The sequence below is a fragment of the Octopus bimaculoides genome, chromosome 1 (assembly GCF_001194135.2).
Source record: "Octopus bimaculoides isolate UCB-OBI-ISO-001 chromosome 1, ASM119413v2, whole genome shotgun sequence".
Lineage (NCBI taxonomy): Eukaryota > Metazoa > Mollusca > Cephalopoda > Octopoda > Octopodidae > Octopus > Octopus bimaculoides.
Genome location: NC_068981.1, coordinates 87,206,415 through 87,220,259, shown reverse-complemented (window position 1 = coordinate 87,220,259; position 13,845 = coordinate 87,206,415). Strand labels below are relative to the sequence as shown.

Here is a 13,845-nt window from a genome sequence, read left to right as displayed (position 1 = left end):
TGTGTGTGTGTGTGTGTGTGTGTGTGTGTGTGTGTGTGTGTGTGTGTGTGTGTGTGTGTGTGTGTGTGTGTGTGTTATCGACCACAGATGTTTAATGTATACGCTTTGTGAGTTTGCTCAGGGAAGGAAAGAAAGTTGTTTTACGTTTCGAGCAAAGCTCTTCTTCAGAGACAGGTGACAGAGGAAAGTCCAAGAGAAAAGGAAAACGGAGAATGTAATTCATGTAATTCAGGATGTAATTCAGTTACAGGTTATGTTAGCCTCGTGAAAGGATGGTGTCATCCAAGGAAATACTGGTTCAATACCTATTATTTTTTTGGGAAATGATTTCCCTAAAATAATAGGTTTGTATATAAACTGTAGATTATATTCATGTAAATGAGGAAGAAGAAAATGGAGAATTCGAAGTTAATAAGAGTTTATTATCAGCAACAAATCGATCATTATCCCTTACAGCTGTTTCAGTTACATTAATCAAATATTAAATTCATATTTCTGAACATAATCTCTTCAGAGGGGAAAAAATATACCCCTAGATGTTTTGTATGGTTTTTTTTTGTATATTCATCACAGCAGACTGAATGATGCTTTTTATGCTTTATATTTTTAAGTGTTTGGGCGAGGGGTTTGCAGGTTGGTTGGTGGTACGATAGAGTAGGTAAATAGAATTAGAGTAATAAATGAAAGAATAAATAGAGATTATAGTGTAAATTACAATACAAATAAAGTACAATGTAAAAAGGTTAGGAAGTAAAGTAGATTTATAAGTTGTATATAAAGTTGCGAAAAATATTTTTTACACTGAACTATAATAGTGCATTGATATACAACATTTTTTCTTTTACATGAATTCTTAAATTTACAATTAGTTTTAACTCTACAATCACGATTTTCATAAATATTGTTATGTGTGAATCTATTAGAGGAATTTGTATTAGTAGTGTTACTATGGGTTATCGTGGTTCCATTATTGGGATTTATATGAGCGTAATTATTAGGGTTAGTGGAGTTTGGGAGATATAGTTTAAGTTCAGGGGAATTAGTAGAATTATTGCTATGGGCATTTCTATTGGTGTAGAATTTATTTAATTTCTTGTTGTTAACTGATGATATGATTGTAAATAAGCTAGGAGTTAGGCTAAAACCAATCTTAACAGTTTTGTAGTTTATTATTTCATTATATCTATTATCAATGATAAAGTATTTATGAATGACTTTAAATATAGATTTAACAATGTTATTTTAAATTTGCATTGCATATGGAATAATAAACCATATTTTATTAGATTTATCAGGGTGTTTGTTATTTATAGGTATGTTGTAATCCCTTTTATATTTTTTTAGAGCTAATGAAGTCAGTATTTGGTTTAATATTATTATTCAGAGCATTATATGGATTAGCAGTGGTGCTGGTATCGGAAGAGATTAATTGGTTATTCATTTCAATATGTTTATTAATTATGTTTTCATCATTGTAGAGATCCTTATAATTGCAAATTGGTTGATTATTTTTATTTATCTTGGGTTTATGAAATAGCTTAGTATTGGTTTTTCTATTATTATGATTGGTACTATTATTTTAATTTGAAATGACCTTGGGTTTGTTATCATTTTTAATTGTTTGTTACTAGTTATATGCTTATTATTAATTATATTACTAGTTATGGTGGGATTATAAACTTTAACAGTCATATTTTTTTACTTATAAATAGTTGTGTTATATTCATTAATGTTGTTAGGTTGATGGTATTCCATTTTATCCCTATATCCAACGTTTGCTAGAGTAGTGTCGTAGTGGTTTGCATACATATTAAATATTTCTACATTAAACGATAAATAGGTTAGTCTCTTACTAATGATGAAGGCTAGTGCGTTTTAAATTGATCTTGGATGGTTACTTAGGAAGTTAATATAACTTAAATTAGAATTAGTTTTCCTGAAAGGTTCATGCAATCTAGTTGTTAAATTGAAGTTAACGTCTAAGAAGTTAATTGAATTATTTTCCCTCTCGATGGAGATAGAAAGACCATGCCTTTTGAAAAACATATAAAACTTTTCTTAAGTAGTTCTAATTTTCTATTGGATGCATTTTTTATGATGAAAAGTGCATCGTCTCTATAGAATCCTCACCCAATTTCAGGAAATTCACCATGCAGGTCGGATAGAAGATAGATTGCAACAAGGTCAGTCACTTGGGTGGCGTCTGCGGCATCCATTATGATATCAAAGTAACTGAGAGTATCTTTTCTCGTCCAGAATTTGTTGTCAAAATTAATTATGGATTTACGGGCCGCTAGTATAAGGTTAATTTAATTCATGCTAAGGTTAGTGTATTTCCTCGCAAAAAGAAGGGCACTATTTAGTAATGGGGTTGATAGAGGAACGTACGCATGTGTGGGAAACTATTAGTAGCACGATAAGTACATGTACTTGAAACATTTAGTAATATATATATATATATATATATATATATATATATATATATATATAAGATAGATAGAGAGAGACAGATAATATATATATATAATATATACATATAATATATATATATATATATATATATATCTTTTTATCTTTTATCTTTTTACTGGTTTCAGCTGAGGGTTGAGGTCATGTTGGTGCACCACCTGTAGTTACTCGGTGTTGTTTCCAGTATTATTTTTGGTAAAGTAGCGAGTTGGACGGAGCTTCTTTACATCTGCTGCTGTGATGTGGATTCATCTGGTATCTCAGATAGAAACTTGTCCAGACATTCCTTGAAAACTCCCACATCAACACGATGTAGATCTCTAAGGTTGCCTGGTAGGATATTGAACAATTGCAGGCCCTTGAAACCCAGACTATTGCACCTGGCTTTAAGGCCCTTGAAACCCAGACTAAAGTTCCTGGCTTTAAGGATATTGTGAAAAACCTAGTTGAAGGCCCAACCTTCTGAGTTCTTTTACTGAGCTTAGAAAACCTGCAATAAGTGTGTGAATCTGAGAGGGGAATATGTTGAATAAAATCTTAATTAACTGATCCTCCAGTATTTTCCTTTACTCAAAGCAGGACATTCTCAGCACCCCCTCATAGATAACGCTGTTCTATCTACTCCTAAAATGACAAGATGGTTACCACTGGAATGTGTTTGAACATGAAGCTGATTGATCAGCGGTGACCAGGGGCTGATAACAACAGAAATGCTAGTAGAAATCCTTTTCAAGGTGAACCATATATTGTGTACAATAAATGACTTTAGGTCCGCTATACTTGCTGGCATAGTCACGTGCTTAACTAGTTTGGTGCACAGTTCTGTCATTTTGATTTCTATCCCAATTTGTGGAATCTCGTCTAGAGCCAATCTAAACTTTGAGTGAGCTTTCTGCCATGCAGAAACTGTGAAGAAGTCTGTTGATTGAATGTAGTTGGCTTAAACATCGCTTGGTTTAACTAACCAGAATTTCTCTAGTGAAATCTTGTCTACTCCAGTCATTCAGATCAGGCTTTTGGTCAGACAGTAATCATGAATTGTGGTTTCTTCTTCTCTTTCTTACCAATCACTGACCCACATCATGTAAAAAAAAAAGAAAAAAAAAAGAAAAAATCAAAATCATGTATGCATGCCCTCCCTCCTGAAATTAAGTCATGAAAAATCTGACCACCTCTGAATAAGCTCTTAAAGTATACTGTCATCCTCTATCATGAGTCTTCTCCCATGACTTCAACTATTTTTTTTATTCTGGAGTGACCACTAGATATTTAAGATTGGTGACCATTGTTCTTTCCTAAGCAATCACTGGTAATAACAACCGATTAATTTCATGGTAGTTGTATTTACATCAATTATAAGAATTAAGGCGGTGAGGAGGCACAATTGTTAGCATGCTGGGAAAAAAGCTTAGTGATATTTTGTCTGTCTTTGTGTTCTGAGCTCAAATTCCGCTGAGGTCAACTTTACCTTTCATCCTTTTGGGATTAATAAAATATGTACCATTTGAAAACTGGGGTCGATGAAATCAACTTAACCCTTCCTCTGAAATTGGTGGCTATGTGTCAAAATTTGAAACTATTATAAGAATTATGATTCCAGTTTAGATTAAACTTAGTGTCTTGTCACTTTTTGGCATCATAATTTTGACCATGAAGCAAATATCTCTGCAGTAAACAGTCTTAACTTTTTCCATTGTGTACTCATTGAAAGGAACACAAATGTCAGAATTGTCCATCATCAAGTCTGAAAATTTGTTTGACTATTTAATTATTCACACTTACAGTGTGCCACTGATACTTATGCTGCCACCTTGCTGTCATCATAGGAGAATTGGTACTTATGTTGTAAATATGGAGAAAGTTTCTTATCTCAAAGCTGTTATGCGTCTAAACATCAATTTTATTTTATTTTTACTATTAATAGGTTCATTTATATGTATGTGTTTATAATTACTCTGAAAACATCTTATAATTATTGTATTGTATTTATAAATATGTTGTATTGATCTAGTTTCATTCTTCAGAGAAAAAAAAAACTAAATTTTCCACTGGTGTAATAACTTTCTGCTCTCAGTTAATTTATTTGAAACAAATAAATTCATGACATTTGTCACTGAAACCGATCAATATGTTAGAATTAGCTTTTATATAGCATAAAAAAGAGAGAAATTATCTACAATAAAACTATTTTAGATCATTTCTTTTTTTATGTTATATAATTCTAACATATTGATTTGTTTCATTGATGAATATCATGAATTTATTTCTTCTGAGGAACTTGAACATGAAAATTCATGCTCAAGTTTCTCAAAAGAAAGAAATTTAGACAATTTTATCAAATTTCTGCTGTTTTAAACATGTATCTGGTAAATTAACTAGGCAAAATCTTTGGTAGAATAAAACAGTATTAAATGGTAAAATTTACTATACAATATTGTATTTTGTCAGTATATATTATTTCTATTATTGTTTTGTTTCTGCAGCTGAGGGATGCAATTTTTCTTTTGTTGAATCTATGTACAACAATAAATTAAATACAAATTTAATTATTTGCAATATAGGAGCTGATGATGAAATATCATCATCCCAACGACAGAGATTAAAATCCATAAGTTCTGTACATGACGAAGAGACACATGATGAAGAATCAGTAGTTGAAAAGGTAGGGCATATTTTTTAACCACTTCTATTTATGGCTATGATTTCCAAATATTTTTCACATTAAATCCATCCTTCTGGATATGGAAACAATATCTCACCTCCATTTGATTCAAATTTATTTTCTGAGAAAATATTGCACTTTCAGATTTGAATAATTTTTTATATATATCAAACCTACAATTCGCTACTTTCATTTGCCTTCACATATTCCTCCTCTTGAAAATTTCCCTATCTACTATTGGGAAGAAGGGTATTTGTTAGATACCACTGAATGTGTTACTCCTTATGGCACACTTATTTTCATGACTTTTATTAATGATTTGCTTTACCGAGGAGAGGAAGACTCATTTGTTTCCTTGCTCTCTGGTTTTCTGTTTATCAATATGTAAACCCATTTTTTGAAGCCTGTTCATTTGTGATATTATACTTCACCATTATTAATTATATTTCCTGGGATAGGCATAGACATGGCTGTGCCGTTAAAAAGTGAATTTATGAACCATGTGGTTTTAGGGTCAATTTTACTGAATGGCACCTTGGGTTAGCTGGTGTCTTCTGCTAGACTTTATGAGGTGGATTTGGTAGCTGGAAACTTAAAAAAGATGTCTGTCCTTCCTTCCTGTAAGTGTGTGTGTGTGTGTGTGCGCGTGTGTGTGTGTGTGTGTGTGTTTGTGTGTGTGTGTGTGTAAGTGTGTGTGTGTTTATTTAGATCAGTAAGTGCTTATTCCAAAGTCAAGATGTTCAAGTGGTATCTTTGTTGGTACTTCTCCAGTCAATAACAAGTCTGTAGGCTTTGTATCTTTGAAGCCATGTTAATTAAGAGATCTCTCACTTGAAAAGAAGTTAAGGGCCAGTATGAAGAAAGGAAATCTGACTGTATAAGAATGTCTCAATAACATGTTCTTCAAATCCATGCAAACATGGGAAATAGGGCAATGACTTTTTCAAATCGAGTAAAGCCAAGGTACCAGAAGGTGAACTTTATGATGTAATGACAAAAAATCATAATAATTTCATTCATTGACACAGAATCTCCTCCACCGATAGCAATATATTTGACAACATTTTTACTATGGATATGCAAATATTGTTCAAGTAATAAGACGTACTGTTATGAAATGTTAATGTAATAAGTGAAGTCTAATACAACAGCAATTTTCAAAGATCCTTGTTGGTTAAAACAAATCGCAGATTCAATTTTTCAGAAGACCTGCAATCTAATTCCTCCATTATTTTTACTGCACGTTCAGCACATATGTTTGAACGCTGAACTTCTTGAATTACTGATTCTTCAAGATTCCAATTAACTTTCAAACATTTGCTTGCTTTAGTATATCCAGAAACTTCTTCTGAAAGTTTCTGGTAGGCCATGCTGTCAAGACTTAGGAAACAAAACCACATTTCCATCCAGTTTCCGCTGATAAAACAACACATGTTGTAGAGTTTTTCCCTACTTTGTGGTAGAAGCATGTAAGTGAGGATGGCCAAGATTGCTTGTGAATTCCAACATGCATTGCTAAGTCTAGGAAGTTTCTAAACTTAGTTTCTGGGAAAATGCTTTGTTGCTGATAAAACCGGAAAGCATGATTTCGTGCTTTTAAGTAAGTATGGCATCAAGTCACCCTGGCCATGTTCAATTTCAGAAAAAATGTTAAAAGTCATTACCCTAATGGGAAAAAATAAAGGAATTAAAATGAATGACAGAATTGTTGAATCAGCTCAACAGGGTTTTCTCATCTGTAGCTTGCCACATCATGCACCTTCAATAGTGATTTCTTTTTAAAGTCATTGAGCGTATTATATCTTTGCATGAAAACGTCCCTTATGATGTCCATGCCTTTTCCAAAGACATAAGTGATGAACTAGGTGCAGTGTATATATTTTTCCAGTGTATATATAATCATAAAATAAAAAGTTTTAGGTTTTGGTTAAGGAAAATTTACAGGTTGATTGTTATATATATGGACAATATTTTATATATATTTTACATATATTTACAATTCAAAATGGCCACCCTTTGTTTCCACCATAGCTCTTAATTTTTTCTCAACTGTTTTATCACTTTACAATTCTTTAAACTAGCCATTTCCAGTGAATGCTTACAATTTGCTTATGTTTTGTTTGAGCTGCCATACTTACTTAAAAGTAAACAATAAAATAAAAGACTGTTAGGAAGCATAATACAACATTTGCAGCTATTTTTGCAAATAAGAATATTTCAATTTATATTTGAATGATTGGTAAATTATTATGTTTAAATAATGGGTAAATGTAAATTCCACATCTGGTAAAAAAAATTGTGAGGTGATAAAACAATTAAATGCTTGCAGAATAACTATTTTTAATATGTAGAAAAAGTTTCCAATGGTACAAATAATACCAAATCCAATTTGGGAAGAAGCTGTTCAGTTCATATAAGGAGAATCATTGAAGCCATTGCTAAGAGAGTAAGCAGAAATCCATGAAGCGATTCTCTTTACAATTTCATCTGAAAACCGAAAAATAAACAACCACATCATCGAAATGTTTAATCTATGATATAATCAATGATTAATTCATGACAATGTGAATAAACATTACATTTGATGGAGTAATTTAAATGCTAAAGAGTTAAACTATAAGAGAGTTGTTTACTTTATGTTCTGTGAAGTTACCTCTTGTTCTACACCAATCAGCTAGATAAGAAGTTAAATCTATTTCATCTTTGAAGTTTAACAATTGTTGCTTCTTTTGTTCTTTTAACTCCAGGAAAAAGATCTCCCTGAAGCGAGTACAATGCGAATTTTTAAAATGAACTCATCAGAATGGCCTTATATCCTCATTGGGTTGCTTGCTTCTGCAGTAAATGGTGCTGTTATACCTGCATTTGCAATAATATTTAGTGAGTTCATAGGCGTAAGTAAAATTGATTTGATTGATGTTTTAAATACTTTTCTACAATAGGCACAAAGTATGAAATTTCTGGGGCAGGGTCCAATTGATTACATCAACCCCAGTGCTCAACTGATACCCCCAAAAATGAACTCAGAATGTAAAACAAGAAGACATGTCATGAAGCATTTTGTTTGGTATGAACTTAAAAGTACTAAATTTCTCACAAAAGTTACAAAGTAATTATGGGCACAGGCTTGGCTGTCAGGTGGTTTCGGGTTCAATCCCCCTGCATGACATCTTAAGCAAGTCTCTTTTGCCATAGCCCGAGGACTACCAATGTCTTGTCGGTGAATTTGGTAGACTGAAACTATGTAGAAGGCCCTGTATATATATATATGTGTGTGTGTGTGTGTGTGTCTTGTAACTTATCAGTTCAATAAAAGTGATCAACAGAATAAGTATCAAACTTCAAAAATGAATACCAAGGTCAATTTGTTCAATTAAACCCTTCAAGACAGTGCTCCAGTATGGCCTCAGTCCAATGACTGAAATAAGTGAGAAATAAATGGTAAAAGAAGATATTAAAATGTTTTTTTGGAAGATTGACAAATTTTTTAATACCTCAAATGTAGATTCATTAAGATTCTCAATTTATCAGCATAGGGAATTGCATAACATAGTTTTCTTAATATTTCATCAGGCTATATTTAGGAAAGTAAACTTCTACAAATAAAACAAAATGTGGTATTATTGAAATATAATCTTGTTGCATCAGTATATTATCATAGTCTAATCTATCATATAATCTAGTCACCAATAAGTCACTTAACAAAAGACTTATGCAATAAAGATTTGTGATTACAACAAAGCATTCATTTGTGAAAACTTCCATTGATAACTGTTGGGAAGTATTTCTTAAAATAATATACTGATTTTAATGTTTTCATCAATGAAACAAATGAATAAGTTAGAAAGTACATTTTATAACAAAATCTCTGTTTCAAATAGTACAAAGGCCCCACAACAAATAAATATTGATAACTTGATTTTTATGCTCTTTCCATCATTGTCTGTAATGCAATCCACCCAATTATTTAGTAGAATACGATATTTCAGTTATTTTGGCATAAAATTTTGTGATTCTTCATGTGCTAGATCAGAAAACAAAGACTTACAAGCTAAATCCAGCAAACTGTTTCATTTCATCCAGCCCACTGATTTTATTCAATATGTGATGTTCTATATATAAATTCTTCTTTTTTTTCTTCTTTATCCATCTTTGGTTAGTGAATAATAAAATTTAGGATCAGAAAATAGAACAAAAGTCTTGTTTTTGTAGTGGCCTCAACTCAATCAGATTCCTTCATTTCGAAAAAAAACAAAAGCTTCACCGGTTTAAAAGATTACGACTTCCCCACCTTGGTGTGTTTCTATAAGCTATGTACAATCCTGCTTTCTTTATTTTACTGTGTTGGTGCCATGTAAAAAGTACTCAGTCCACTCTGCTGTGTGGTTGGTGTTGGGAAGGGCATCCAGCTGTAAAAAACCACACTAAAACCAACACAGAAGTATGGTGCAGTCTTCTGCCTGGCCATCTCCTGTCAAACCATCCAACCCATGCCAGCATGGAAGGAATATGTTAAATGATTATGATGATGATGATGATGATGATAAATCTAGCACGTTTCCAAAAGAGCCAACCTCTGCACCAGGGGAAATGTTGTTGTCTCTCATTAAAAAAATGTTGAGATGTCGTATGTCTTGAATTTCAAAGGAACACTTTCTAAAATAGATAAAGAAAAAGATTAATTCTTCAAACATTTTAAAATATCCATACCCACTTTACAGAGTGTGTTAAAAAGGATCCAGCACATTTTGTAAAGTGGTGGACATTAGGAAGGGCATCCAGCCATAAAAAAATAAAACCATGCCAAAACAAACAATTGAAGTCTAGATAGCTCTCCAGCTGGCAAGCTCCTATCAAACCGTCCAACCCATGCCAGCATGGAAAACGGGCATTAAACAATGCTGCTGATGTGCTGATGATGATTTACTGTAGAGGCAAAATAGTTGAGCAACAGATGTAGTGCACTATCCACTACTCAATCCTAAACACTAAGTTCAACAATTTCATTTTCTTTTGGAAAAAGTTATTTCATTATCTACATTTTAATTTAAGTAGCTGAGGTTAATAAGTACACAGTCTTTTGCCAACATTTCTTTCGGTTAGTTTGATATTCTTATCAAAGAAAGGTTGATCTTACAGAATTTAGCAGAAAAATATTGACTTCATAGGGACAATTTATGGTGTTGACATTTCATTATACCCTTAAGATATGTGTACTCGTAACCTGTTTCTAGGATTAGTTGTGTACTTTATCAAATAGGTCATCCCTTCCTACTTTACAAGATTACATTAACAGATCTCTATATTTGAAGTGTTGTAATTCAGTAAAAATATTATTGTTGTTGCTGGGGAAAACGATCCATGAAAGAGACAATGTTAAGAATGTAACTCTAATTCAATAGGTCATTATATACAAGTATGTAGTGTACGCTAACTGAAGTCAATAATCTTCATAAAGTACGATAGTATCAAATCACACATTTTAGTACTTTGTGATATCCAAACTATTGATTTCAACTTTAGGGTATGTACTTTTGTCTCATTCTGTTTGATTCATTGCGTTAAGCTGCTCTCTCTCTCTCTCTCCCTCTCTCTCTCCCTCTCTCTCTCCCTCCATCCACACACACACACACACGTAGTTGCAGTGCAAAGCAATGATGAGAATTAAGCAAACTTTAAGTTTGTTCAAATATGTTTGTGACATTATTTTTATTTTTAACGGCAATCTCACTGCAGTTTGGTATGCATAAAAAATTCTCGGTTTTGATAAAGAGTGCAAAGGCACTTTATCTGCTTATTGCCATTCTCTTTCAGACTCCCTGAGGCATTTCTGGCTCCATGGTCTTCATCAGTGGAAGATACCCTGAGCTGATGAGAAAGCTGTTACTTTAAAATGGAATAGTCAATACTAGTGGTTGACTTGCACTTGCAGACTGCCTGATCAGAACAAATATAGTAGTAGTAGTGATAAGAAAAAAACAAACTTTAGGTTAGTTGGAAAGTTTGTGTACGAATTTTAATTAATATAGGCAGTTTCGTTGCAGTTTAACAAAGGTGTGAAAACACCTTATCTGCTCAGTGTCTATCGGACTCCTATTGCACTCTTTAGATACTTTTTGGTCTCTTTAGTTTGCCTCAGTAAAATTTGTTTATATTTCAGGACTGTAGGCCTGGATTCGGCCTGGAACGTTTTTTAATTTACACATGGAGTCAGCCTGATTCCAAAATGGTATGATATGTTGGGCTACGGCCTCTAGGAGTAAAGTTGAAAAAGCGTGACACACTGACACACTGACGTTCACATTTGTTATATTATATCAAGGGGTGAGCTGGCAGAATCGTTAGCATGCCAGGCTTAGCAATATTTTGTCTGCCATTAGGTTTTGAGTTTGAATTCCACCGAAGTCGACTTTGCTTTTCATCCATTTAAGATCGATAAAATTAGTACCAGTTATGTACTGGTGTCAATGTAATGGACTTAATCTTTTCCCCCAAAATTTGAGGCCTTGTGCTTTCAGTAGAAAGGATTTATTAAAGTTGAAAAAGCGCGACACACTGATATTCACATTTATTATTTTATATGTGTGTGTGTGGGTGTGTGCGTGTGCAAGAAATAAAACAAAATGAGTGTTCAGTATGTTGGTGACAAGAATTTCTGTCAAAGAGACATGGTTAAACAAAGTTATACATCATCTTCCTCTTTCTCTCACATACCCACTCTTCCTCTCTCTTTTATTATTACTCCCACTGCCACCATCAACACAACTATTTCTAATAAAACATCAACTCTCCCTAAATTTCTTTGTCTCTCTTTCTCTCCCTCTCTTTTTCTTTCTTTCTCTCTCTCTCTGTCTTCACCACCACTGTCACTGTCTCTATGCCCACGGGTTATACCTGACCCGCCTCTTCAGGACCACTTTCTGGCCAAGACCTTTGAACAATTTCCAGAGACCCCTTGCCTGGCAGTGATATTGAGAAGCATTGCCTGTTCGAGATAAGCTTTACAGACATGGTTCAAGAAACACCAGACCGACCTGCCCGAGATGTGGCCTGAGCGACAAAACTGTTCTGCACGCACTCATGCTATGTCCAAACATTTCAGACTTTTGGGCCTATGTCAAACGGCTGCTGTCGCGTGTGGGATGAATTCGATTGTCAGCCAAGTCTATCGTGAATGCTGCCCAGCCACTTTCCTTTAACTGGGAAGGAAGGCAATTTTCATTGTATTGGTGGCTATGGTGGAAGAATGTGTATGGTGGACTTGTTTGAAAAGTTTAGAGACAAACACTTTCCTCTCTGGTCAAGTTTTCATCAATTTTTTCAAGTATCATTTGAAAAGGAAGATGAAAATAGAGAGGGAAGTTTTGTCTAATGAAAAGTTTAACAAAAGGTGGGTAAATGTGGCTACGATGATACGCACGAATGACAGAACCACCTTGAGCATGATCCTATAAAGCAAAAAGAGAAAGAGCACTTTGCTCTCATGTTATTGCTTTTTTTCATTTCTGAGGTTACCATGGTTCTTTTTCGTTGGTTTTTCTTTCCACGGATAAACCTAGTCAATGTTATATTTACTCCCCACTTTTGGAAACTCTAATTGTTAAAAAGGATACTTTTGTTATTTTCTTGTGTACATGTCCCAAAATGTTTTTGATCTCTTTTGATTGTTTTTGAAAAGAAAAAAATCTACATTGTATTGTCCCCTCTGTGTTTGGCCCTGCGTAGCTAATAAAGAAAGAAAGAAAGAAAGAAAGAAATCAATCAATCAATCCATCCATCCATCCAATCATCCATCCATCCAATCATCCATCCATCCATCCACCTATCCATCTATCTATCTATCTATCTATCTATCTATCTATCTATCTATCTATCTATCTATCTATCTATCTATCTATCTATCTATCTATCTATCTATCTATCTGTCTGTCTGTCTGTCTGTCTATGTATGTTTCTGTCTATTTATGTCTGTCGATATATATATATATATATATATATATCATCATCATCATCGTTTAACGTCCGCTTTCCATGCTAGCATGGGTTGGACGATTTGACTGACGACTGGTGAACCAGATGGTTACACCAGGCTCTAATCTGATTTGGCAGAGTTTCTACAGCTGGATGCCCTTCCTAACGCTAACCACTCTGAGAGTGTAGTGGGTGCTTTTACGTGCCACCGGCACGAAGGCCACTCAGGTGGTACTGGCACCTCAGTACACGCAGATAGCACTGAGTGGCCACATTGATAGATGCGCAAGCAAAAAAACGCCGAATTTTCATAACTTCCCATTATACCAATGTAAAGATTCAATCTCAGTACAAGAACGCCTAAACAAGGAAAACCTGTTCATACAAAAATACAGACCACACCTCAATATACAACTTTGACCATTTAAAAAAAAAAATCTACTAAGGAGCCAGTTGTCCCCATTGCCACCTGTTGCTCCCCTTGATTCACTCTCTAAACTCATCATTCTTCTTATTCTTCAAACATCCAAAATGAGGAAACCCCTCTGTCACAAGGACTGATCACTGTACAATGTCCCCTGAAAAGGTAATTTAAATAGCGAAAACTGGTTGGATTTCACGACATCCATACAATATGTATATATTTATTAAAAGATATTAAACTATATGAGACGAAGGCATTTCTCTTCCACTTTTTATATTTTTTTTACACATATTTTCAACTACATACATACATATATGTA

At 33.7% G+C, this 13,845-nt stretch overlaps 1 protein-coding gene across 1 annotated transcript in view; it reads left to right on the top strand.

The window, feature by feature from the left end:
• LOC106870660 (ATP-dependent translocase ABCB1) overlaps positions 1–13,845 on the top strand; it is a 130,796-nt gene that overhangs the window by 80,463 nt on the left and 36,488 nt on the right. Inside the window, exons 15-16 of the mRNA XM_052966110.1 lie at positions 5,031–5,131; positions 7,879–8,025. Of these exons, the coding sequence (XP_052822070.1) occupies positions 5,031–5,131; positions 7,879–8,025 (248 nt within the window). The remainder of the gene's footprint in view (positions 1–5,030; positions 5,132–7,878; positions 8,026–13,845) is intronic.